At 37.8% G+C, this 24,418-nt stretch overlaps 2 protein-coding genes and 1 pseudogene across 2 annotated transcripts; all 3 read left to right on the top strand.

The window, feature by feature from the left end:
* The first annotated feature begins 1,822 nt into the window (after nt 1-1,822).
* On the top strand, nt 1,823-3,252 carry LOC116935438. The gene has a single exon (XM_045175569.1). It carries the CDS (start codon nt 1,823-1,825, stop codon nt 3,221-3,223), a length of 1,401 nt encoding a protein of 466 aa, XP_045031504.1. The 3' UTR covers nt 3,224-3,252.
* A 10,792-nt stretch (nt 3,253-14,044) lies between these two features.
* On the top strand, nt 14,045-16,541 carry LOC116935794. The gene is made up of 5 exons (XM_045175041.1): nt 14,045-14,290; nt 14,345-14,788; nt 14,854-14,907; nt 15,491-15,723; nt 16,137-16,541. Exons 1-5 carry the CDS (start codon nt 14,107-14,109, stop codon nt 16,422-16,424), a joined length of 1,203 nt encoding a protein of 400 aa, XP_045030976.1. The 5' UTR covers nt 14,045-14,106; the 3' UTR covers nt 16,425-16,541.
* Nucleotides 16,542-20,795: 4,254 nt separating this feature from the next.
* LOC116924511 lies at nt 20,796-21,520 on the top strand (annotated as a pseudogene).
* Nucleotides 21,521-24,418: the final 2,898 nt, after the last annotated feature.

A 24,418-nucleotide genomic window follows, 5' to 3' on the forward strand; every position in this document is an offset into this window, starting at 1 on the left:
AAAACTTGTGTGCTTCTGGCAGCAAAATTGACATTTCCATTCTACGACAAAAAATATAAATAAAATAGTAAAGACTAAGTTAAGGCTAACAATTAGACGCAGAAACAAACAGTGAACACAAAAGCACAAAATGATAAAATTAATTTTGCAAAGCAAAATTTAGCAAAGCAAAATTTGCACAAAGCCTAACCAGCAAAACTAAAAACGTGCATAGCTAGCAATTTTGTCGAATGTAAACAAATCTGGGGCATCTCAGATTACAACAATGTACAAATTCACAAATAAGATTTATTCAAAAGTGACAAACTTACCAAAATGAATTTTATAGGTGAATTTGTGGAAATCACAACAAATAACTCGATAAATGATGGAGGAAAAAAATCACAACCGCCATTAGACACAGCGAAAAATTTTGTGAGTGGCTCTGAATGACGCAACGTTGCCGTTCCATTGACTTTGAAATAGAGCAATTTAGTTTCAACGTTTTGTCTTAAATATTTATTTAAAACGTGACCGTGAATTTTTAAATCAATTTGGTGGCATAATTACTATTTTATACAATATTTGTTATTCGAAATTGTGGGGTTGGTTATTGGTGCAACGATGTGTGATTCTTACTAATTGATTTATAAATGGCATCGTCATGCTTCAGTCTTCAGTGTTTTTCCGGAGTGAATTTTTATCTAAAGAACGAATAAAACTAGTGAAATAGTGACAACTGAAGTGATTCCCGGAATAAATACTTGAATTTCAATTGTCACAAAGCAAACAAATTTGGACTTTGTGTCGTGCAACAAAATCTTTTCTTCTCATCCCGATTGTTTCTTCTTATTTAATTTCAACATTGAAATTTTTGACGGATTGATGCTTAACGTTTATTTTTTTAGGCTACAATGGAGGAACCATCCAAAAGAAGAAAGTTAGTAGTTAAGAGGAGACAGTTGATTAACAGATTCAACCAAGAGTTAGCTTTGCTCGGTGGACAGCTGGACGGCGAACTGCTTGTCAGCCCACGCCAAAACGTTCTGCTGGTTGGGGAAGATGTTGTGAATAGCGCAGACGAAGATGCCGATGATGAAAGAGATGACAACGAGGACGCGCCGCTTTCCTTGAACAATGACGAGATGTCTGAGACTTCGGGCCATTCAAGCTCAAGAGATGTAAACCAATGGTCTCCAACATCAATCAATTTCAACGACTTACCCCAAAGTCAAAATGACGATGAAAATCATGCTCATAATGATCGTTCAGAATCCTTGTTGGAGTCCGATTCTGATGCAACACCTCAATCTACTACAGATGAAAGCGAACAATCCGGTGACGAAGGCATAGACTTGGAGGATTGGGACGACATCGATGCCATTCTAAATGCAGAAGCGGAGCCAATTGATCAAGATGTGGAGCTGAAAGAGTTTTTGGCCGATTGGTTAACGAAAGAAGACGTCTCGGGCGCAGCCGCCGACAGGTTTATCAAAAGTTTGAAAGACCTTCGTCATCAAGGCCCCACATTCACTTTCTTGCCAAACTGTTCAAGAACCCTACTGAAGACTCCACGCAAAGTATCTGTTATTCCGCTATCGGGCGGAGGTGTTTAAAATCACTTTGGGTTAGAAAAAAGAATTCAACATCAACTTGGGCGACGTCTACTCAACAAGATCCCTTCCGTCGTGAGAGGGCGCGCGAACACGGATGGATTGCCACTGAGTAAAAGCAGCTTAAGTCATTTATATCCCATTCTGTTTCTGTTAGAAGGAGAGCTCCTTTCCTTGTCGGAATTTACCATGGACATCAGAAGCCTGCAAGTGCAAACGAATTATTGAGAATGTTCGTGGAAGAAGCCTCCAGTTTGCAGAGTAATGGCATTACTCATCGTGGTCTTGTACTTGGGTCTCAAATCTTAAACTTCAATCTTGATGCTGTAGACCGCTCATTTATCTGCGGGATCGTGGGTAATTCCGGCTACTACTCGTGTCCGAAGTGTGTCACAGAAGGTTTTTATTATGTTACACCGGGAAAACATAAAGGCAGAGTAACGTATCCTGATATAGAAGCAGCACTACGAACTCATCAGACATTTGTAGACCGCGAACAACCAGACCATCACGTTAGATTGTCCGTATTGGAAGACCTTTCCATTGATATGGTTCTTGATTTCCCAATTGACTACCAACACCTAGTCTGTCTGGGAGTAATGCGGAAGCTTCTCAAAACCTGGGTGAAACGATCGACATCTGTCCATCTAATCAGCAAAGAAAATGTGGAAGAAATTTCGCGCAGGTTAATAGCGATACGCAAATCAGTCCCAAGCGAATTCGTTAGGCAACCGCGCTCTCTTGTCGACCTTCCAAGGTGGAAAGCCACCGAGTTTAGACAGTTCTTACTTTACTGGGGCCCTGTTGTTTTGAAAGATCTCCTTCCCGCTCCATTATATAACCATTTTCTTTGCCTCCATCTAGCAATGAAAATTTTGGTATCCGTAAAATTATGTTTTCATTACAACAATTACAGTAAGCAATTGCTTCGCAACTTTGTATCTGAAAGCCGTAAATTGTATGGTCCTGAATTTGTTGTTTATAATGTTCATGGACTCATCCACCTTCCTGATGATGTACTCCGTTTCGGCCCTGTCGATAACTTCAGCTGTTTTCCGTTCGAAAACTTTCTACAGCAGATTAAGAAAAAAATTCGTCGCAGTCAAAACCCTTTGGCACAGGTAGTTAAAAGGCTGGCAGAAGCGGCAAGTTGTAAAAAGCTATCCACCCCTGTCAACGTCCCTTCATTACTGTTGTCTAATCCCCATTGTCGTGGCCCTTTACCTGATGGTAACGATGTTCTTTTCGAAGCAAAGCAGTATAGAACTGCTGTACTTGATCCCTGGCGATTAACTACTAGAGCCCCTAACAACTGTGTCTTCATCAACGATGGAACAATTGTATGTATTCAAAATGTTATGCAGGTTGGTGATGATGTAGAAATTGTTGGTTTCCGTTTTCTCGAGCCCGAACCGCTTTTGGAATCTCCTTTTGATGCAAATGGTGTCCTTCAAACGTACCGTGTGAATACTAATTTAATCAGTCCCCTAATAAGCTACCCAATTGAAAATGTAAAATGCAAAGCATATGCGATTCCTATGTCCTGGCAATTATATGATTTTGACGAGGAGGCGGAAGAAACCAGCCATTTTGCTATTTTTCCTTTACTGATGGAAGACAAGTACCGATAGAAGTTAAATAAACAAATTTTCATTGAAAATTTTATTTTGAATTTATTTTTCTTCTAATATAGAGTCGAAATAGAGTTTACTAGCAAACAGTTCGAAAAAACAATTAATTTGTTATGGTAACTTGTTGGGAAATTAAGATAGTGAAAAGGTAGTGACCAGGTAAAATCAGCAGCCAACTGCTTTAAACCTTTTATGGTACCTTCTTGGGAATTTGAGGCAGTGAAAACGTAGTGACCAGGTATTGACAATCAGCAGCATAAAGGATGATAGCGACAAGTTGGCCAAATAGCGTTATGGTCACGACCCAGCCAACGATGTGCCAGCTGGGTTAACGATTTGCTCTGTGACATCAAAGTTCGGAAATCAAATCCAGATGCTGCTGTATATTCATTTCTTGATGACTGGCTCTTGAAAATAAATTTTTAAAGCATTTGAAAGCTAGCAGACGACAGAAAAATTAGATGTTTGTTTACAATTTGGATCGTTACTACCCAACAACAATAAATGTTTGTTATGCTGATTATAATCTATAAAGTAGTGGTGCAGTGGTTTAATACAAAGCTAGTGATAATGAGGCATCAGGTTCATACCTGTTCGAATTATATGTTTCAACGGTTTCATTGTTGGAAAAACCTTGCTTAAATGTTTTTTACGGGATTTTAGAAACGGTTGCACAACATACCTATATTTTTTGAATTCTAAAGTTTCTTATTGTAAATTGAATTGGTAATTTATTTAATTAAAAAAGAATTAGTAATTGCGGAGGCAACCCTGATATCAATAGTAAACAAATTTGCTATCTAGCCAAATCGCAGACGACGATAATTTTAGATTTTCGTCTGCAATTTGTATCGATACTAACCAACAATAGGGAATTCTTTTCAACTTATGTAATAATTAACAATTTGAATGGCATTGAGATATAAGACGATGCTCATGACAATAAGGATTCGTGTTCGATCCAGATAACCAACATAATTTTTTTGGTCTGCAAATTAGTCTAGGAAAATGGTGATTTGACAGTCGTAATTGTTGACAATTTCAAGGTTTTACACTTACTACTTACTACTTTTTATTTCCTATCGAAATTTAAAACACATATGGTAGAACTTGAAGGCAACAGTGGTATTTTCTTCAATACACAACATATAAACAAATGAACAATAATAATGAACATATAAAATTAATGAGACACCATACATTTCTGATAACATAATAAAACTATAAAACGTAAAAATAAATACATAAGGATATACATAAAACTAGCTTTGCAAAATACTATTTAGCCCAGAGGTGTGCGTTTCTCTTCCGTGGTTAACTGGTTAACCGGTAAATTTTCCAAAATCGTAAATGGTTAACCACGGTTAATGACTGGTTTAACCGGTTAACCACTTACCAAACGGTTAATTTCGGTTAACCAGGAACTAAACTGTTAACCGGAGAATAAACGGTTATCCGGAAAAAATATTGAAATTAAAAAAAAATTTTAAATTAAAGTTTGTTGTTTTATATCCATATTTTATTTGTTTAAGTCAGTGTTTTCTCAATGAACTAGAAAATCCAAATCATTGATACGTTCATCAACTTTTCAAATTCAATTTAAATGAAACGTAAAGATAAGATGAACAATTACTGCTAAGTTAAACATAACATAAAGTTCAAGTTCAGAATAAGAAAAAAAAATAACGTGAAATTTGAGAAAAGGATTTAAGATTTTTCATACAAGAAAATAATCATATCAACCAATTCAGGACTAATGTTGCTCCGCTTTGCAGTTATTATATTCCCAGCAACACTGAATACCCTTTTAGCTGAAGCAGATGTTGTTACAATGGTAAACAACTTCATCGCAATTTCAGCAAGTTTCGGAAAAGCTGACTTGTGATCGTCCCACCACTTCAGGGGGCTACAAGTTTCAGTCTGTGACTCACAATGATCACCTAATGCTAGATAACTGCTTACCTCAAATCCAATTTCGCTTGCACCCTCAATAACTTTCTTTCTTTTGGCGAAGCGTTCACCAAATAGTTGTTCAAATTTGGTTATTTTGATTTTGGTTTTTGCTTGGACTTCAGTTCTAGTTTCATCCGTTGGATTTGAATTATTAATCGAGGCTTCTTGGTCAGCTGCATCAGCTGGAAATTTTTCATTGAATAAAATAATTGCTTCTAAAATGTCTTCTTTATTGGAGAACGAGGTTTCATCTCCTTTAAAACGGAAATCCATCGTGGTGGCGAGGCGGAATATTGGATCAGTTTTAAAATGAGCTACCAAGGAGTATCTTATGTTTGATTTCAGCTGAGTCATAACTTTTTTGAACTTCTTTCTGGACGGAGTTGGCTGTAAAGTTGCCGGCGTGTTTAACGGTGGACCCGAGTATCCAACACCATACTCCTCGAAAATATTGTCGCGGGTGAAAAGGGAGATTGGTTATCTCTTCGCAGAGATGAGTCATCCGCTCCTTGTACAACGCTGCGATCGTGGTGAAGAAATTATCGGGAGAAGTTCGCTCTAAGAAAGATACGCAGATACGCAGTCCGGAAGGGGAGTAATTCACGCGACGGTATAAAACGCTGCCCCGAATCCGAGTTAGATGAGTCTCCATCGGGTGAGCTCCCGGAGCTGGGCTCCGTAAGAGGAGTTCCCTGGTTTCTCAAGAGGTCTTCAGACGCTTCTCCAACTTTTGGTAATGGTTATCCCTTTTGTTTGAGTTAAACCATTGTTTAGAATTTAAGTCATCACTTGTTGTATTCGTTTGTTCTTGTCCAAATACAACTCGTGTGGCAATTGGTGGAGACGCAGCTCGTTACCCGTAAGTGACGAATTAGTGCTGCAGAGTTTTAATTTTTGAGACGCAGCTCGTTACCAGTAAGTAACGAATTTGTGCTGCGGTGTGGCAATTGTTGAAGACGCAGCTCGTTGCCTGAGAGTAAACGAAGTCGTGCTGCAGACATTGTTAGCCGATGCCGAAGAGGACCAACCCACGGCTACCTAGTTGCCCAAGAGACCCCAGCCGACGATTACATCCGCTTCGAGAACTGTCAAGCGTTCCGGTAGAAACTTCACCTACCCCAGCCTCATCGTTGGAGAGTGAAACTTCCTTTGTTGGTGAAGCCCTAAATTTTGAAGGTCCTATTTTAAAGGACCATTTGACCGAAGAAGCTGACAGTCGGGGTGAATCAGTCGAGACTGCAAGAGGCTTAGACTCGGATCCAGAAACCGAGGTCGATTTGAGAGCGGCGACGAGTTCAGTTGTTCCGGTCGTGGGACAACAATTTGTAGTGCCATCAAGGCATATTGAGCAGCCGCAAAGACAAGCTATGGAAGCTGTCAGAAAATTTATTAGCTCACTGATATTCCGAAAAAGTTCGGAAGAAGTTGCGCCCCAATTGATGGAGCGCTTTGAAGAATATCTACCCACAACAGATGGGGTGATATTGGAAAAAAAAATAATTTTGAAAAGTATTTTGATGACGCCGCCAGGAGCTGGTTCAAGTGTACAAGGCTCCCGAACGAGTGGATGGTAAATCTCAAACGGCCGGAAGATATGCGATTGCAGCGCCTCTTCCGTGGCCGAAGGCAGGCGGTTTAAATAAGAAAAAAAAAAAAAGAAAAAGAAAAAAAAAAAAAGGGAAAATCATTAAGACTATCCGGGAAATCCAAGAAACATTTAAACCAGTAAGCGCAACCGGAAAGAAGAAAAACGAAGGAGTAAAAGTCCCTTATTTGCCAAGAGGACGCAAGCTGATTTTTAGTCTCATCAACCTTCGTGGATCGCAGAAGATTAGTACAGTCGGGTCGCCTGTCTTGAAGAAGGGGGACCTGTCGTGGGTGAAAAGGGAGATTGGTTATCTCTTCGCAGAGATGAGTCATCCGCTCCTTGGACAACGCTGCGATCGTGGTGAAGAAATTATCGGGAGAAGTTCGCTCTAAGAAAGATACGCAGATACGCAGTCCGGAAGGGGAGTAATTCACGCGACGGTATAAAACGCTGCCCCGAATCTGCGTTAGATGAGTCTCCATCGGGTGAGCTCCCGGAGCTGGGCTCCGTGAGAGGAGTTCCCTGGTTTCCCAAGAGGTCTTCAGACGCTTCTCCAACTTTTGGTAATGGTTATCCCTTTTGTTTGAGTTAAACGATTGTTTAGAATTTAAGTCATCACTTGTTGTATTCGTTTGTTCTTGTCCAAATACAACTCGTGTGACAATATCATAGTCATTTGGGACATTCCAAGCGTGTTCAGATTCATCTTCCGATATAATCTCATCTTCAGACTCTTCACTATCGATGCAGAGGCCGACTAGAATATCAATAGTAGGAATCATCCATGACAGGGTGGGGTATTTCTCTCCCTGCAGCATATCTGTTGCCGTTTTAAAAGGCTCAAGAAAGTCTAGGAGAGCTACGATATTTTTTTTTCCTCGACAGAGAAGAGAAGATCCTGCTTGTCCGTTCCCACAAGAAGTGACTCAATAACAGCAAAATTTTAAGAAATTGACTTGAGCATTATGCAAGTAGCGTTCCATCTTGTGGGAACATTCTTCTTCAATGACGTTGTCGCAATCTAGTCATCTCTATCCATAAGTTCGGAATAATTATGGTCGTCAAGCAGAATTCCGACGTCGGCTACGTCTTCTTCAATCAATCCGTCTTCTTCGATGTAACTGGTATTGTCGTTTGCTGTGGTATCTTCAGTCGCATTTTCTGTTTCCTTTCTCTGTTTTTTTTTCTAGCTGCAATGATTCTTTCTCTAAAAGGTTTTCTCGCTCTGCTTCTTTTTTCTTTCTTGTTTCTTCTATTAGTTCCTTTTGTTTTTTTGCAAAAGCGTATTTCTTAAATCTAAAAATATTTCACGACACCTTTGCCTTTTTCAATCAATGCTTCTATTTCAGGATTTTTTTTTAACCCGTCTGTGGCTACAGTTAAATTCAAGTCGTGTGCGAAACAAGAGAAATGCACTACTCCGAGCAGGCGTATGGCTAACAAAATGTTAGAACCGTTATCTGATATGAAAACAGTTTTCTTTAATGGAATTCCGTATTCATTCAAAACACTTTTTATTGCATCTGCAATGTTTTTCCCTGTATGACGCAAAGGGAAATGGCGGGTTGAGAGGACATAGCTTTTGGGTTTCGCGTCCTTCACAAAATGGACGTCATGTATGCAAAGTGTTTATGATCATCTACCCACATGTCTGTTGTCAAACAAAAAAAACTACAGACTTGAATTCATTGATAACAACCACTTTCAGGTCAGCATAACCCACATAGCAACGGGTAATCTTTAAGACATCCAAAGGATATCCGGTAGTCCAAAAGACATCCCGGACTAAAAAAAGATGTCCTTAGGATGTCTTGTTAGGGATATTTTGGTACAAGGACATGCCTGACAAAAAAAAGATGTCTTTAAGATGTCCCATCAGGCCTACTTTTGGGACAAGACAAAAGAAGACTAAAAAAGGATGTCTTGAAGACGTCCTGCCGGGGATACTTTAGGACAAGGGCATGCCAGACCAAAAAAAGATGTCTTTTGGATGTCTTGTCGGGGATACTTTGGGACAGGGACATGACTGACAAAAAAAGATGTCTTTAAGATGTCCCGTCAGGCCTACTATTGCGACAAGACAAAAAAAGACTAGAAAAAAAAGTCTTTAAGATGTCCTGCCTGGGATACTTTAGGACATGGGCCTGCCTGACCAAAAAAAGATGTCTTTAAGAAGTCCTGTCAAGAATACTTTTGGACAAGGCCTTTTCGGACTACAAACAGATGTCTTAAAGATGTCCTGTCGATGATTCTTTTGGACAAGGCAGTTTCGGGCTATGGAAAGATGTCTTTAAGATGCCCTGTCAGGGATACTTTTAGATAAGGCCATTTCAGACTAAAAAAAGATTTCTTTAAGACTAGAAAAGGATGTCTCAAAGACGTCCTTTCGGGGTTACTTTATGACAAGGACATACCAGACCAGTAAAAGAGGTCTTGTCTGGAATACTTTTGGACATAGCATTCCTGGACGATAAAAAGATGTTTTTTAGAAGTCTGGTTGAGAATACTTTTGTTCATTGGCATTTCTGGACTATAAAAAGATGTCTTTAAGAGGTCCGGTCGAGGGTACTATTGTGCATAGCATTCCTGGATTAAAGAAAGATGTCTTTAAGAGGTCCACGAATAAACCAATCTTGAGAATTGGCTATGATACCGGCTAAAGATACCTTAAGACATCTAGACAGGATAAATTTGTAACAATTTTACTAGTACATTTAGAGACTACTTTAAGTTGTCTTGTGGATTTCTTTATTTTCTTTTTAATGGGAAAACTACAAATGAATCCAACGTCGGAGAGGTAGGCAATCTTACTGCCTTATACAAAATATCATTTATGTTCCAACATAGAAAGCCAGAGGGGGATGACACTAGAAACTCTCCAATTACGGATGACTGACAAGGATAAGAATAGACATCGCGTTGGCATTCATATTTCTTACCAACTGCTACCACGAAATTTGTGCATTTTACAAAATCCGCTATGACAACAACAGACATGTCTTTAAGAAACACACAATTATCGGCGTCATGATCACATTTTAACAGCCCCACTCCTGAAAGTTTAATGGATTTAAATTGAGATCCAATACAATTTGCCACGATTGGTTCACTGCTGTGACTACCAAAGAATTCGATTTGGTTTGTTGCTCCTAAGGTTTGGGTTAAAACGGTATGATTTTGCATTTCTTCTAATAGCCGATTGACAAGCTGTTGGAGGGGTTGGCCATTTTTTTAAGGTATCTTTTCATTTGGCCGTAATAATTTTCAAAACGATAGGCGCTGAAATCATCCAGCGGTCCAAACCTTAACACGTCGGAAGCCAAATGAAAGAGCGCATGAATGTTGTAAGACATAAACAAATCCGAATAAAGAGCTGTGGCTTGGACAATGAAACGGGACAGTAACGCGTCAGCAAACGCGTTGTCAGTGATTGACCAAGGTTCATACGACAACAACTTTACAGCAACATGGAGCAAAAGAAAATGACTGTAAAATGGAGGAGAAAGAAACTGCTTGAAAACTACTACTCCAAGATAATGCAGAAAAGTTCTAAATTCAGATGATTTCCAACGAGAAAGTTCTTTAGTTGAACGAGGCTGTCGAGCAAATTCTGTTCTGGAAATAAACTTCCTTAATTGTTGAATTATATAGGAATCGATGAGATCAACAGTTTGATGGTGTAACGTAACGTTTGGAATGTTTCTTTTCTTTCGATCTGTTCCAAAAATGAAAACCATGATTTTTTTCATGACCCCAAGATCAAGGAGGTGCATTGGATCTAATGGGACATCTTTAACCATATCTAAATAATGGAGATTTTCAAGAATTGATTGGCAATGGTGATGAGGAACACACTGCTTCTCCCTAAAAGAATGATTTGTGCGCAAATCCCCAACGAAAGAACCAAATCCTGTGCACCTGGCACAACCATAACGTTCGGAAGAATGCCCTTTGATGCACAAAATCATTGCCCTTGCAGGCGCATCGCAAATGAATGAATTAATTTTAACGGAATGGCGTTTTTCGCCCAAAAAAAAAAACAATTTCGTATAGGGTCTCTGCTTCCGTAATGAAATCCAATAAGAAATCATTTGAATTTGTTGGTTTGGAAAAACCGTGAAACACACCAATGGGGAAAGGAGGTGAATCTTTAAGAAATGGCAAATAGCCAACGATTGGCCAAAACTGACTACCGGAACTATTGGCGAGATGGACACCATCAACTCCGACATTTAAAAGTACGGGATCAACAGGTAATTTGCGTACATTCAGTAACGAAAGGGTATTTGATATTCCTTTTTCGATACCAAAGTGGTAATATTTACCAGGTAGAATTGGTTTTAGCATCACCGCCTTCCTCTGAGTTTTCACAAGAGTCCGAGTCGACAGTGGAAGTTCAGGGTGGTATCGATTCAAAATTTTCAACAGTTGATCACACACGGAGAATTCTACGTGGTTTTCAATTTTCCATGCAGCTAGCTGTGACCAAAGTGAATGTTTGCCAGATAAATCACTTTGTGACAGTTCGTTATTTGATTCTTGGGTTGTTGATGGAGGAATTTCAACATCTGTCTCACTTTCTTGTGTTTCGCTAGAATGGCCATCAAAGAACTGCAACCCCGTGATAGGTACTGGAGGTTCCTTTACCAAATTAATACCGAATAAATTTCCCTTCATTTGATTTACATTATAATTGCTGCCTGAAAATGTTGGAATTGTTAAATTGGATGAAATAGGCCCAAAGTCAACTAAAAAATGATTCAATTCCGTTTTGGGACAACAGTTTTGTAAAGTTGTATAGGTTGTGTCTATCAAAATATTTTCAAAATCCCCCAAATTTCCCTATTTCAGTTTGAAAAAAAAAATCACATTTACAGCTGGGTCAATCCATGCGCAATCGACCAAAGCGTGTGGCGACCAAGTCGCCGATTTTGTTCAAACTTTTACCAGTTATAGGTCTATATGTGAAGTTTAATATGTGTAAAGGATTTTTTTTTCATGAAATACAACAAAAGTTATGGAATGTTTAATTTTTAATGTTTTTATTTTTCCGCGTTTTGCGCGTTTTCTGTTTTTCAGTTAAATTTCTCCAATTATCGTTATATATTCTTAAAAATTAGTTGAAAGTGAAATTGTAGTGTAAGAAACAAAGTTCACTTTTTAAAACTAAAAATTTAATTACAATTAAGTTTTTTTTTAAGATTTAAGTGTAAAATGGGCCCTTAAGTGTCATTCAGATTGCTAGAAACCTCCCTGGAATTAAAGAGATCCGATTATGCGGTATAAAAGTTGATATCGTCAACTATATTACTTGAAAGAATCGCCGAGGTTTTTTTTAAATTGATAATGCTGTGTCCATTCAAAGATTAGCCATTTTTAGGATTGTTTCGTCTTTTCTCGGCCATTTTTCCTCACCCCTTCTATCACTTTCCCCCTTTTATGCCCTTGGCGGTATTTGACGACCCGTCACTCTAGCATAAAAGGGGGAAAGTGATAGAAGGGGTGAGGAAAAATGGCCGAGAAAAGACGAAACAATCCTAAAAATGGCTAATCTTTGAATGGACACAGCATTATCAATTTAAAAAAAACCTCGGCGATTCTTTCAAGTAATATAGTTGACGATATCAACTTTCATACCGCATAATCGGATCTCTTTAATTCCAGGGAGGTTTCTAACAATCTGAATGACACTTAAGGGCCCATTTTACACTTAAATCTTAAAAAAAAACTTAATTGTAATTAAATTTTTAGTTTAAAAAAGTGAACTTTGTTTCTTACACTACAATTTCACTTTCAACTAATTTTTAAGAATATATAACGATAATTGAAGAAATTTAACTGAAAACCAGAAAACGCGCAAAACGCGGAAAAATAAAAACATTAAAAATTAAATATTCCATCACTTTTGTTGCATTTCATGAAAACAAAAAATCCTTTACACATATTAAACTTCACATATAGACCTATAACTGGTAAAAGTTTGAAAAAAATCGGTGACTTGGTCGCCACACGCTTTGGTCGATTTCGCATGGATTGACCCAGCTACCCGATCAGCTGCGTTTATTATTCGTCGTCTGTAACTAGTTGCAGTAGTTGAACACTGGAATGTAAACAACCAACCCGATCAGCTGTTGCGATCTGTAGTTTGTTTACAGTTCAAACTACAATAGGGTTTCAAACTAAAATAGAGAAATTGGGGGATTTGATTATATTTTAATACAAACAATCTAGAAAACTTTAAAAAAAAGTTGTTCCAAAACAAAATTCAATAACTTTTTACTTGATCATGGCCCTATATCATCCCATTTTACAATTACACCATTTTCAGGCAGCAATTATATAAGTTATGCAATTAGGTGCAAATGGTATGCTTGGGCTAATATGTATATATATACCTGTAATGATTGGGAACTAGGGATTTGAGTTACAGCTAAGATACCGGATTCATCAACTGAATGGTTGGAAATCACGTCTATTTCGTTAACTGAATCTGACGATTCGTCCGTGGTTTCAATACCATACATGAAATTTAAGTATGACGAACGGTTCTGATATTCTCTTCTATGTCTTCTGTCCGTCATTACCGGTACCCAAAATTTGAAACCAAAATGATCAAACTGGAAAAAAAGGAATTTTTGACTAACGGGCTATTAACACTAATAGGAATAATAAAGCAGTCACCGATAAACAACAAAGCAGACGACTGCAAACGACATTGTCACAGTAATGTTTAAAATGATTGCCGCTTAAAGGCAAATTAAAGGACTAATTTTGGAAAAAAAATTGGGTAGCATTTGCCTACTTTATGTAAAAATTATATTATTGGTACAATCATCTGATAAAGTTAGAATAAAAAGTACCAAAACCATGTGTCACTGCTTAAATATAGGCTTTCACATCGATAAATTGATACTAGAGTGGCACAGCGGGTAAATATTAGTCCACGATAACAAAGATCTATGGTTCGATTCCATCAAACAGTTGAATTGTTGCTTTTTAGGGAGTTTTTAAGGAAAGCAGAAAAAAAGAAAATTCAAGGGAAAATTGCTTTATAACATTTTATAACATTTATAACATTTTGTAATCGTAATCACCGAATTGGTAGATTGGAAAATACGTAAATATTTCTTCCTACTTTTGGTGGACTTTTTTAGTAAAAAAAAGTACGAAAAAAAAAAGACGAATCGCAAACAATATGGCAATACCGAACCACGCTGGTTGAAAAAAAAAGCCCTTCGCTCTCAGCTGTTCCACTGTCCGTTGACTTCTCTTGGAATAAGGTGAAATTTAAGTTCGGTGAACCAACATCTTAGTTTTTGTGAATCTTATACATCAAGTGATAATGACTACGTATTTAGTTGTGAAATTCCGCGACTCCACTAGAGCAAATGAAGTAGTTCCAGGCTCATGGTTTCGTAACGGAGAGTGTGCTTTGCCTCTAAAAAATATTCGCCGTGCCGCTGAAGAGTGCACAGTTCTCAAAACGGCATGGAGGCGCCATGCTTGTACTATTGTATCAACTCACGGTAATTGTGTTTCTACTTAATATAAGGCTCAACTAATTAGTCATTTTACAATAGATTCTTATCAAAAAGCCTTAAAAAGAAAAGAAGAAATGGATACCTCAGAATCCGCTGAAGCATTTATTAGCAGTTGTGGGAAAAATCTAAGATCGGAAGGATCCAAAAGGATTCAGCGTCAAAAGGATGCTATTGCTCAACGACCAAGTATACAGTCATCGCTGCCGGCTTTGCACTTTGTTTCTCCAGATGAAGATGATATTGAACAGGACGTGGTCGAAACTGTCGAGCTAAGTTGTCCTGTATTATCCAAGGGTTTGATAGCAAATGTTTCGTTTGCTGGTGAATCTGATGACAGTATGCTGGAGGACATTGCAATTACCAAAACATTCAACGACGGTCCCGTTACACGTTCAAAAGTCGCTCATTCCCCCTGTCAAGCAATAACTTTCCCTCGTACGTCACAAGAGATTTACCAGCCTAGGACCAGAACACCGCCAAGGGGTAGCAAATAAAAAAATATAAGAAAAATAATAATTCGTTTTGCATTGCTAACATTTTTTTTTTAGTTTCGCCTGAGCGACGTACGTCTTTCGAAAAATATGTCATCAGAATGCTAAAAAGTAAGACTCAACATAATAAGTAATAGTGAAATTGGGCCGGACTATATTGGCAAGCTTTTTTAAGTATTAGAAGTTGTCCTATGTAGCATTGGACTTGTATTTTCTGGTTATTTGTAGTTGTCAAACATTCAAAATAAAAGAGCATATTTCCATATTTTCTGCTTCAACAGAGAAGGCATTGTGGTGTTCATGAAGAGATCCGTCGCCTATGTGTTATAGTCTTGCCGTAGCTGAAACCATGCGTAATTAAATTTCTGAAGACTTTGCCATCTAATGATTTATACGAAAATTAGCTGATTTTTTAAATGTCAACCTATTCGGTATAGTATGAACTTTCCAGTTCAGACTACAGAGAATAGGTGGAAATCTTTTTCAACAAATCAGGTAATTTACGTGTAAATTATTAAAGGGCAAAGTCTTCACAAACGTCTTCATGGTTTCAGTACGACAAACTATAACACAAAAAGTAACGGATCTGTCATACAAAAATGCCTTTTCTAGCGAAAGATAAATAACAGTTTACTACTAGTTTACCTACCTTTATCAAAAAAAGAATTATCTTAATGAACTTAATATCTTCTAGATCAGAACCGATACTTACGTGTTATGGCTAGAGAAGTTGCCGAAGTAAAAAGTGAGCAAAAAGAACTGCGGAAGCTTTTGCTTCGTCGGAAGTCTATGGCCGAAGTTAATAACAACACCGAAGACATTGGACTACCGGCCTTTCAGAAACATGTCGCACTTCCTCTACAATCTGTAGAAGATTTTAAATATTTTGAAGAAGAACTATTAAAGGAGGACGTCAGAAAAAACCTAGTAAGAGAAATTTTTCCCTGCAGAGAGTATGGTAATACACCCAGGGGTCATAGACCCCTGGTTCCTTCAATATGGCTATTTTTCCTCTCGGAAAAGAGATACCCTCTTACGGGGTTTACTATGCAAAAAAACGTGGGTTTTAGGTCGGGGTGATCGGGTCAAAAATCCTTTATCGCTAGAGGGCAGTCCCACCGGGTGGAAAATCTCTCTTTTGCCCCGACTTTGCCCCGACCCACAACACTAATTTTTTCCATAGTAAACCCCACAAGAGGGTATCCCTTTTCCGAGATTGAAAAATAGCCATAGTGAAGGAACCAGGGGTCTATGACCACGCAGAGAAGCATACGGCGATCGTGTGTACCTTACTACATGTCATATCGTGGCTAATAATCAACAATTTTTTTTGCTCATAGGTGTACATGCTAAGAAGCTTTTTCGAAAGAAACTTGGATGACACAGTGAGACGAATATGGAGAGAAGTCATGTCTGATGACTTAATGAAGCTTTACACCTGGAGCGGAACGCCGAAACCCAACAGCGGGAAAGAAAAAGGACTGGCCGTAAAAGGCTCAAGATTATTACTAGCGGTAATTGAAGCTGTGAAACACGGCGAGTTCGAAAGAACAACTATTCCAAAAATAGAAAATATTACCCAAATTTTCATAAGGAAAGCTGTCGACCGACTAAAAACTAAGCGATAATAGCTAACTCATGATCAAAGACCCATGGTTCCCTCATTATGACTATTTTTCCTCTCGGGAAAGGGATACCCTCTTGACCATGACCATGACTAACTTTAATATTTGTATTTTTGGTCTCGCTGGTTTAATAAACATGCCAAAATTAATACTTTTTATTGTCTTTTATGTGTCAAAAAAAAAGCTTGGCTGGGTCGTATAAAAGTCTCGTGGGGAATCTGTAAGACTTCTTCAAGGCGTCCATAAGCATTCTTTCGGAGGTTCGACAGGACGTTATAAGACTGGATTAAAGTATTCCGAAGGATATCTTGGGGATATCTTTTGAAAGTCTTTTTGATGTCATGAAGATGTATTAAAAGAATCATACAGTTCATGTTAGGACAGCTTAAAATCTTTGGAAGGGATATCACGGGGATATCTTTAAGAAGGCTTTCAGATGACATACGGATATTTTTATGAAATCACGTTGATGTCGCAAATAAATACTAAAGATATCATGGGGATATCTGAAGAAAATCTTTCAGACGCAAAAAGTATATCTTTAAGAAATCCGCAACATGATATTGGGATATCTGTAACAAGCCGGAAAGATACATTATATGGATATCGCAATGAATTCATTCAGATACAAAAAGGATATGTTTAAGCAATCCGAAAGATATCAAAGGATATCTTAAGGATATGTTAGAGATGTCTAAATGATATAGCTTTAGACATCTCAAAAGGATAGCTTTAGGAAGTCAAAAAGGATTTTTAAAATATCAGAAAAATATCCTTTGAAATTTCCTTTGCATATCATAAAAGATGTACCTGAGATATCCTTTTGGATATCTTCAGGATGTCTCTAAGCTGAGCCAAAAGATGTCTTTAAGACCTCTTAGTCCCGGTCAATTAGGACACAACTAAGAAGTCTTAAAGATTGCTTAAAGACATCTTCTGGACGTCCCCATAAAGGACTACTTGACATCCTTTGGATGTCTTTAAGACAGCCCGGTGCTATGTGGGAAGCCCATATAGCACATTTCTGCCGTCGGATGTCCGAATCACAGACTACGAAGTAAAGACGGAAATCCCCTATACCCTTCGCTAGGCGGTGCTTGAGCTTGCCGCTAGGGCGCAGGTCATGTGCAATGGAGAATTTTTCAGCTTTTTTCCCATTTCAGTACTGATTACGTGCTTCACACACACGAGATTTGCGGGTTTTCTACCGGGTGACGTATTCTAAATTTTATTTCATAATAATGTAAGACCTTTGCCGATAGCCCATGAATTATTTTATAATATTCGAAGAAACCAGCGGTTAGTTTTAATAATGTTATATTCAATCCCATTCCTCTCGATTCCATGACTCTTATGAAGCTATCGTGCAACACTGCATGGATCTTTAAGACGCGAAAGTTAAAGACGCACCGAATTGTTTGTTTGTTTGGCTGACATTACATTGTGTTTTCCTGGTCTGGCTTCTCACTTTAAGTTTTTCCGTGCTTGTCTGCAGTGTTTGTGTTTATTTTACAGTGGAATAGAAAGGTATTAACAAATTGGGTTTAATATATTAATCAATGTTCATAGTCAAATTCTTTACCTTTATTGTGCAGGATATGCCAGTACACTGTTTTGTAATTGGATGCAGAAATGGGCCAAATGGATCAAGAAATAATATGGAGCAGCATGCAGGTGTGGGTGGTGGTGCTAAAATCACTGAAAAGAGAGAAGGTTTTTTCCAGTGTTGTCAAAATCTATTGCGATTTAAATCACAAATGATTTAAATCGCGATTTAAATCATTTTTTCATGATTTTGATTTTGATTTAAATCATTTTTAAATTTTGCGATTTTTGATTTGATTTATGCGAAAATAAATCGTTTTTTTAAATCAAAATCAGCGTTTTTTGGAAAAATATAAATTTTAATACAGATTACAGAATCTTCATCATTCTTTCTAAAATATAACGATCATTGTGGGAATTGCGCCTGATACTTTTAGTTTTGTACTGATTTTGTAGAGAGCATGGGGCCAATTGAAACGCGGAGTTAATTGAAACAAAAATCTAGCTCTTGACGTCTGACAAAAATTTTGAAAAATTGTTAAAGAATAGATAATTTTCTACAAAATTATACACTTTTTTGTTGAATTAAATCAGTACTTTAGTCAGAGGGACAAAAAATACACGAAGTGTTTCATTCTACCCTACACTAATTTCCCCCTTGCTATCAATCAATTGCAAAAAAAAAAAAATACAAAAAATAATTACGAGTTTGTGAATGAAAATTACGAAAAGATTTCCCATTGCTTTGCTAACAAACATATGGTTATATTCAAGCAAAAAATGTTGAAGTGATTTTGATTTTGATTTTGAAATCGATTTAAATCGCGATTTAAATCATTTTTTTCATGATTTTGATTTATGATTTAAATAGCGATTTAAATCAATTCTAGAAAATGATTTGATTTGATTTAAGATTTAGATTTTAGCAATTTTGGCGAAATGATTTGATTTTGATTTAAATCATTTTTTCATTTGATTTTGACAACACTGGTTTTTTCCAACACCAAAAGATGAAGTGCTACTAAAGCTGTGAGCCCAGAAAATACCAACGAAGCCACATGCTAAGTTAACTGCACCATTCAGGCTTTATGAAAACCATTTTGGAGAAAAAGATATGATCAAGAATGATGAAATCATAATAGGAGGGCAAGTCATTCAACTTCCGAGAAAAAACTGGAAATTAAAAACTGGTGCTCTTCCCAATATATTTGAAGGTAAATGAACATTAACCTGAAACATACATGAAAATATGCTTAATAACTTAATATTTACTTAGACTCTACAAGTAATCTCCTGCCTGCTGAAACGCCAAAGAGAAAGGCACCACTTGAGCGCAAGCCATTGGGAAATATTTCCAATTACAAAAGGCATTGCCCAAGTCATTTGATTCCTAAGAAAAAGAAACAAGCTCTGGATAGGAAGACTGAACTTGATTGACCAATACCACAACAAGAACTCTTCCTTGATGGAAGACACAGCTCTTGTCCCCTCTGACATGGAAAATCAACCGATTCCACTTGAACATACTTCCATTACAACAAACGAAGAACAAGATGAAATCCTTCAAAGTGACATCGACACGATAAAACTCCCTGAATCGTCATGGCGCGGAGAACAACTACCTGATGATAGTGCCTGTGTAAATTGCTTTCCAGTGGTTGTCAAGAAATGTAGTGTTGCCATCCAGAAAATAGCAACAGTTGATTTTCATAACAGAACGATTCAGCAAACAATAATTTCACGTGAACTTTCTGAACTACAAGAAAATATTCGATCGTTTACAACATTACTGGAAGTAGAAGAAATGTTGAGAAAACTGCATGAAGCCAAAATCTGCCCAGGAATTATCAATAATCCTGAAAAACATCGACAGGACCAAAACACTTTTGTTAGCAATGGAAAATTAGTGGATGGCATTTGGCGTTCTAATAAGTATGAATCTATGAATCGTTAATAGCATTAAAATATCCCGACTTTAATCATTTATTCCAATTTCTTATTTTGACTCGCATATGTAGTCTCTTTATCGAATCCGGTGGTGAATTGAAGCTTTGTAAATTCTGCAAATTGGTTGACAAAGCATTGAAACTACAGTTTAAACGCCACAAGACTATTCAAATGTATACCAAATTGAACCAAAAGTATTTGAGCATGCAACAACGGTCGCAAAAAGTTGCTGCAAAGGTGAAAAAGGTTTCGAAACTAAACATTCAAGTGGAGAAGAAAAACGCAGCTCTAAAGGTAAATATTCCAAGTAAGCCATCATACGAATAGTGATATGTTTTTCGTACATTTCAGGAACTAAAAGCTGAGATTCATGGATTGAGAATGAACATGGCGAGTTTGATGAAAGATCGACTTGATTTCTGTTGAACGATCTAGATGATAAAGTATAACTATGTAACCATTCCATTTCAACAAACGTGATGACTTTCCCATTTTTTAATATTCTTTAAAAAGCACTTAGTTTTCAATAAATGGCTTCGCATATATGTATATTACCTAATCAATCATTTATTCATATGGGCAAAACTAGTTGTTAAAACTATTGTTGCCAAGTCAAGATGTGAGGCAAAACACCACAAGGATATGCGGTATGAAGTGGAGTGGTTGTTAGAATGTCTTCTGATAAGAATTAAGAGCCCTGCTGTATATGAACACCTAAGAGTTAACAACATACTTCCCCTGCCATGCCAGGAAACATTAAGGAAGTTATCAAGCTGCCTTTCCACTGAGTTTGGTTTGAATGAATTTGCCTTAGAGTGCATAAAGAAACAGTTTAGTAGAAAGTCTCTTAGTGAAAGGTATGGCTCCCTAATATGGGATGAAATGTCAATAACTCAGGACATAAAGTTCGACAAAAACTGATTTCAGTTTAAGGGATTCACCTACTTATTTGAGAGCCCTAGTGCTTGTGCGGAAGACCAAGCAAACTTCTCTGCCCTTAACGAAGAATGGACGGAGTATGATGTTTGTACAGAAGACTCCTCGGCCTCCACTACTGACATTCCTGATTTAGCTGATCACGCCCTGGTTTTAATCTTCAGACCATATAAGACATCCTGGATTCAACCCATAGCCGTCTTTGCCTCAAAGAATGCCGCATCGGGTGCCCAGCTGCAAAAGATTGTCCTTAAAGCCATGATATTGTTGGAGGAAGCTAACGCAAGAGTCCTTTCCACTGTGTGCTCTCAGCCCAACAACTCAATGTGGAACATGTTTGGGATTTCAGGATGCAATACTGATACAATTTCAATGAAGAACTCCATCATTCATCCGACAGCTGGATGGGATGTTTTTTTCTAAGAGATGTACCTCATCTATTTAAATGCATCAGAAATCATATATTCAACCACAAAGATGTTCAAGTATATATTCATTTATAACTGCTCTAACATTGTACGTAATTCATATCACTATTTTGTACCTAGGCTGCGGGTAAAACAATCCAATATTCGCATCTCTTGAAACTGTTTCAACACGATGAAGGTAGAGGAAACACAGGACTTAGTGTGGTTCCAAAATTGAAACCAGTACATTTGAATCCGAATAGCTTCCAACGAATGAGCGTTAAGCTAGCGGTACAAGTAAGAATATATTCCTTCGGATCTCAGCACTATAGCTATTTCATGTCAGTTATTCTGTAGATCCTTTCAAACTCCGTTGCTGACGGTCTCCATCGCTATAGAATGTCATCAGATGAAAAACTCGCTGGTCAATTTAAGGATTGTGAAGCACTGGAAGATCTAATAAGGCTACTGAACAACTCATTCGACGTCATGAACGCTCGACGACCCGCCTATGGAATCACTGAGACAAATTGGAATGGTGCAGGTGGTCGTCACGAAGTGTGTATATTCGGTTACAGTACTAGTGATATATATAGTAATTATTGCCTTACATTCTAGGTTTTGAGTAATTTATATCAGTGTCTAGGAGAGACAGAAACAGCTGACTGTGGTATTTCACCAAGTAACGAGTTGGAAGACGAAGTTCTTTTGTGTGGAGATTCCCACGACGATTTTCCAATGTGGTTCTTGGGCTGCTACAGTATATGATGCCGATTCTTCGTCTCAGACTGAATCAGAACATGTTACTAAAGTGGTGTATGAGCCATTTCTCTCCAATATTACTCTAAATGGTTTGAGAGTGACAATAATAAGTACTATAGACGTGGTCGAGCTTCTTCTTCGTGAGAACTACAGATACGTTCTAACAGGAAAACTGAACCAAGACTGCATCGAGGTAACTATATTTTTTAGTTCTATGAATCATAATTTATTTTCTAATATTAAATTATCTCCGTAGTGCTTTTTTGGGATTATCCGAGTGAGCGGTCGCTGTGGTGACAAACCAACTGCGGCATCATTCCTCGAATTATTTCGGCTGCTGACACTATATTACACAACCAAGCAGGTGTTGCGTGGGGCCAACTGCGACGGCGAGGAAAGAAGTGTTGTCTTGACATCATACAGCTCATGCATTAAGAAACGATTCAGCAATAATAAGAAGCTGATGAAAGAAAAACGAGACTATTTCCGTGATATCCTATTACAGGATATCATGCGTGAAATGGATCTCGTAGACAGTGCGGGAAATGAAGACCTCTCTACCGAAAATGATGACGCCTCTACTACCACACAGACTCCTGCTTCCTCGAAAATAGATGTTCTTGATTGCAACATCATCTACCATATTTGTGGGTATATGGTACACTCATTCAGGCAGAAGGGTAGACGGGCGAACTCTTCCTTTTGTCAAAGTTGTCTCGGAACCGTAAACATCAGTCCAGAAGAACTACCAATGAATTTCACAGCTTCTTAACTGACCGAGTTAAAAAAAAGCGCGGTAGTCTGATTTTCTCCTCATACAAAATTTTCCAGCTTATTTGCGTTGTAGACGAGATATTTCTTAAATTAGCTAAGCATGATCGTATTTTTATGAAAGACTCATATGAAGCAATACTACTGTTAATATGTGGGGACAAACTGCCATTGATTGGATGCGTGATGCATCGAAAGAGTCTAATGTCGGACGTCATTTTTCAATATCTCACTTAAAGATTTCGATGCTTTGGCAAGAAAAGATTTGTTGATACTGTCGAAAATAAACGCAGCGAAGCACACGCAAGGATGAAGATGAAAAACAGAAAATTTGCTGGAAAATCAATTACAGTTTCTTTATACTGTAACCATGTGATATTTACCATACTGCAATCATGTGATTGATATTGTGATGTGTGATGTGATAATATTGTGATAGAATTCCAATTGAATTCAAATTAAATATTGCCAAAATACAGATATTTTAACCAGATTAATTTTATTTTTATATACTTCTAGTCTATACATCATAAGAATATTGCATAATGACAAAAAACTAATATTATAATGTCTAAATATCAATATTAGTCGGCTACACAAATTCAATCTCAACTAGATCCTCTGTGTGCTATACATTTTATACGCGGCGCCTTCCGTTTTGTGTTTTGACAACAGTGTTTTACGATTGATTCTAAAGATCCAAGAAATGAGTAGAAATGGGACATTTTTAAAACTAACCGTAGAGTTCTTCGAAAATTATGAAATAATTAATGGGTCATCAGAAAGGGCAAAGGAAAATTACGGTGCTAGATTCAAGAAATTACACCAAGTAGATAACCCGCAAATCCCGTGTGTGTGAAGCACGTAATCAGTACTGAAATGGGAAAATTGCTGAAAAATTCTCCATCGCATATGAGCTGCGCCCTAGCGACAAGCTCAAGCATCGCCCCAACGGTTCCTCCAAGGCTTATGGGACCGATTTCAGTCTTTACTTCGTAGTCTGTGTCCGAATCATGGCCGAACATCCGTTAGATATTCATGTACTCAATGGGTAGTTCCAAGGATGTCCATCGGCTAGTCACCTTGGAAGTGCAATGGATGTGCAAAAATTATATTCTACGGACCTCCTTCCAACAGCCAAGACAATTTTCAATTGTTTCATTTAAGAATCGGCCTCGAGCCAATCGGGGCGCTTTTTTTCCAATCGGGTTTCTCATTTCGGGCAATCGAGGCGTGGCTCAGGGTGGAAAATTCTTCTCCCCGAATTCAATTGGGGTTTAATCGAGGTACTTAATCAGGGAAGCTAACCCGATTGCAATCGATTTATCGATGCAGAAAAACATAATCGATTGACTGTTTCACCCGATCGATCTGATAACAACCCGATAATAACTCGTTCTACCCGCCTGCCCCGATTTAAACTCTGAAACCGTAAGAACGGCATTAAAAAAAAATTGCGTCGGGGCAACGGGTTAACCTCAAAATTTTCCCCGCACCGCCCCGGTTGAAAAATTGGCACCTCAATTCAGCCCCGAATGCACTTTATCGGTGCGGGGTGGTTAACTCGATTAGAGCTAATTGGGGTCGATCGCTAAGTTTTATTATTAATTGTCAAAATTAATTTCTTTT

This window comes from Daphnia magna, linkage group LG6 (assembly GCF_020631705.1).
Source record: "Daphnia magna isolate NIES linkage group LG6, ASM2063170v1.1, whole genome shotgun sequence".
Lineage (NCBI taxonomy): Eukaryota > Metazoa > Arthropoda > Branchiopoda > Diplostraca > Daphniidae > Daphnia > Daphnia magna.

Excerpts from the sequence above, each read along its gene's own strand:
- LOC116935438 (XM_045175569.1), top strand. The coding sequence starts at position 1,823 with ATGTTCGTGGAAGAAGCCTCCAGTTTGCAGAGTAATGGCATTACTCAT.
- LOC116935794 (XM_045175041.1), top strand. The coding sequence starts at position 14,107 with ATGACTACGTATTTAGTTGTGAAATTCCGCGACTCCACTAGAGCAAAT. Across the intron at positions 14,291-14,344 it reads TACTATTGTATCAACTCACG|ATTCTTATCAAAAAGCCTTA; the intron begins GTAATTGTGTTT and ends ATTTTACAATAG. Across the intron at positions 14,908-15,490 it reads TGTCATCAGAATGCTAAAAA|ATCAGAACCGATACTTACGT; the intron begins GTAAGACTCAAC and ends AATATCTTCTAG.